We start from the raw sequence: 2,222 nt of genomic DNA, 5'->3' as shown, positions 1-2,222 counted from the left end.
ATTCTTTGGGAAAATCTGGGCTTAGAAAAAAAAAGTTATCAGAAAAGTAGCAAAAATAAATAGGTGAAGGCATGCTAAAACGTTTTCAAAACCATTTTAGACCTAAATCAAATAAATACAATTTTAACAATAATTTAAAGAATATATAAAATAAATATTATACAAATAATGACAAATAAATATTTCAATATTTCAACAAAAGTTTAAATATATGTTAGCTTCATACAAATCAATCCCTAGGACATGCAAGGGCCCAAAGTTGAAAACACCCATATATAAGTGGTTTGTGGCTTTATTGGACACACCGAGTGGTTTCACTCCTCTTGGTTGATGAAACAAATTCCAGCACACTTGCAATCAGTGCAGAGATGTGACAGAAAACATTTGGCTGTAGAAAAAAGGGCGTCTCACCTACTGACATCAGTTCACCCAGGACGTTGAGGATGTTTAGCATGTTCTCCTTGTCTCCAGCGTTCTGAAAAGAGAACAGAAAGAGCAGCACGCTTAAAAGCAAAACCTGGCCTCTGCATTAAGACTTCCTATAGCATCCACACAAAATGTGTCTCAACAACCACAAAACAATCTAAGCAACTCCAATAAAGCATTCACAGATGACATGTGAGATATAAAGTGTTGAGTGCTTCCTGGCTGGCAAAGCAAAAATCCTCCGGCATTATGTCCGTTTTCAGAATGCATTGGGACTGGTACCCCGGCGGGAACCCGGAGCCCCATGGTTAAAAGCAGCAGCAGTTGATGGGTAAGCGGTCGGGGGCTGTAATCCTCAGAGAAGGGACTCCACAGCTGGGGATTCAAGCTTCAGCTCTCATTATAGGGCAAAAACGACAGAAAGAGAGAGAGAGCACGACATTGTCCTGCCTGCATCTGTGCTGGCCGTGTCTTTCTGACAGTAGCCATTGAATCCTATTAGGCATCTCCACAGCCAACTGCACCGCAAAGAGATGTGTCCTGCCAGGGAGCTGTCACTCTTACCCACATTAGTCAACTGACAAAAGAGATCAGTGTCAGCAGAGCATGAAAGTACATACATGTACTTTAAAAGTCAACGGGGCTAGTTTCTGTGAGTGTGGAGGCATATTGTTTGCCTCTATTATAATAGATGCATTCTGGACACAGTTATTTTAGTATTATTTACAAACTATCATAGAATTTACTCATTTTTCATTAATAATTTATTATATCTATCAAATCAATCAATTACCAAGAATGATTTGGGCTCTGGAGATGAGAAGAAAATACTGCATGATTTATTTTATTCAACCTGGTCTCATAAATATACGTACCTCTCTTTGTACTTTTTGTGCAACACCGTTTTTACGTACCTTACTGCACGTTTCACCACAGTTTCAAAGAGAAATGTCCACTGAGTGGCGCTAAAACATGGCTTCAATACGTGAGCCCTGGCACGTTTTTATTATGTTGATATACTGTAGGTACGTATTGCCTATTGTATGGAATAAAATCACTGTCAAAAATAATCGTACGTAATTCAAAGCATTTGTGTGTCATTTTAATTTACTCGTGCGTAATTTAAAAGTATTGTATGTAATTCTGTTTTTTGTCAGAGTTGGATTCCAAAATCTACGGCCACGACAGTTTACAGATACGAGATTGTGTGTGTTTGTTACGAGTACAACTCCAAAATGTACGACTATGACAGTTTACAGACACAACGCTTGTTTTCACAACAGCTCTGTTACACGCATGACATGCGAATTGCGACCATGAAGTGCGGTGTGCGAAACGACTGTCAAAAATACGTCATCATTGTCACAGGCATTACTATCCGAGGGAAGATGAATCGATTCCACGAAGTGCCACCGTTTTAAACCACTGGCGCCAAAATGGTGGATCAGCAGCCAAGCGCTCACTCATCGTCTCAGGTAAGTGATTTTTTTTCTTTTTCAAATTCGGACATGTTTAAGGGTTAGTTATCACTAATGACAGAGAGGAGTAATATTACAGAGATAGTTTAACTATAGTAGGTAAGATTAGCTCTTAGTGTACATTTAGGTGTTTAAAGAATTAGAATACAGCTGTTTAGGTATGGAGGACCAAACCTGCAGAAATTAAAAACAAATAAATACACAAATAAATAAGTAAATGTGTGTATAAATAAATAAATACGCAAATAAATAAATGTGTGTATAAATACACGTATTCTTGTTTAAATACGTATATAAATAATTAAACGTGTGATGAAA

At 37.8% G+C, this 2,222-nt stretch overlaps 1 protein-coding gene across 2 annotated transcripts in view; it reads right to left on the bottom strand.

Annotated features, from left to right (window-relative positions):
- Positions 1-2,222, bottom strand: part of LOC107654140 (cytosolic carboxypeptidase 4-like) — a 227,408-nt gene that overhangs the window by 140,160 nt on the left and 85,026 nt on the right. For both annotated transcript variants that reach the window (XM_016441082.1, XM_016441083.1), the window contains one exon: positions 412-475. In XM_016441082.1, coding sequence (XP_016296568.1) covers positions 412-475 — 64 coding nt within the window. The remainder of the gene's footprint in view (positions 1-411; positions 476-2,222) is intronic.

The sequence above is a fragment of the Sinocyclocheilus anshuiensis genome, unplaced genomic scaffold, assembly GCF_001515605.1.
Source record: "Sinocyclocheilus anshuiensis isolate Anshui unplaced genomic scaffold, SAMN03320099.WGS_v1.1 scaffold115, whole genome shotgun sequence".
NCBI classification, from domain to species: domain Eukaryota; kingdom Metazoa; phylum Chordata; class Actinopteri; order Cypriniformes; family Cyprinidae; genus Sinocyclocheilus; species Sinocyclocheilus anshuiensis.
Note: the sequence above shows the minus strand (reverse complement) of the source record. Positions and strands in the feature narration are given on the sequence as shown.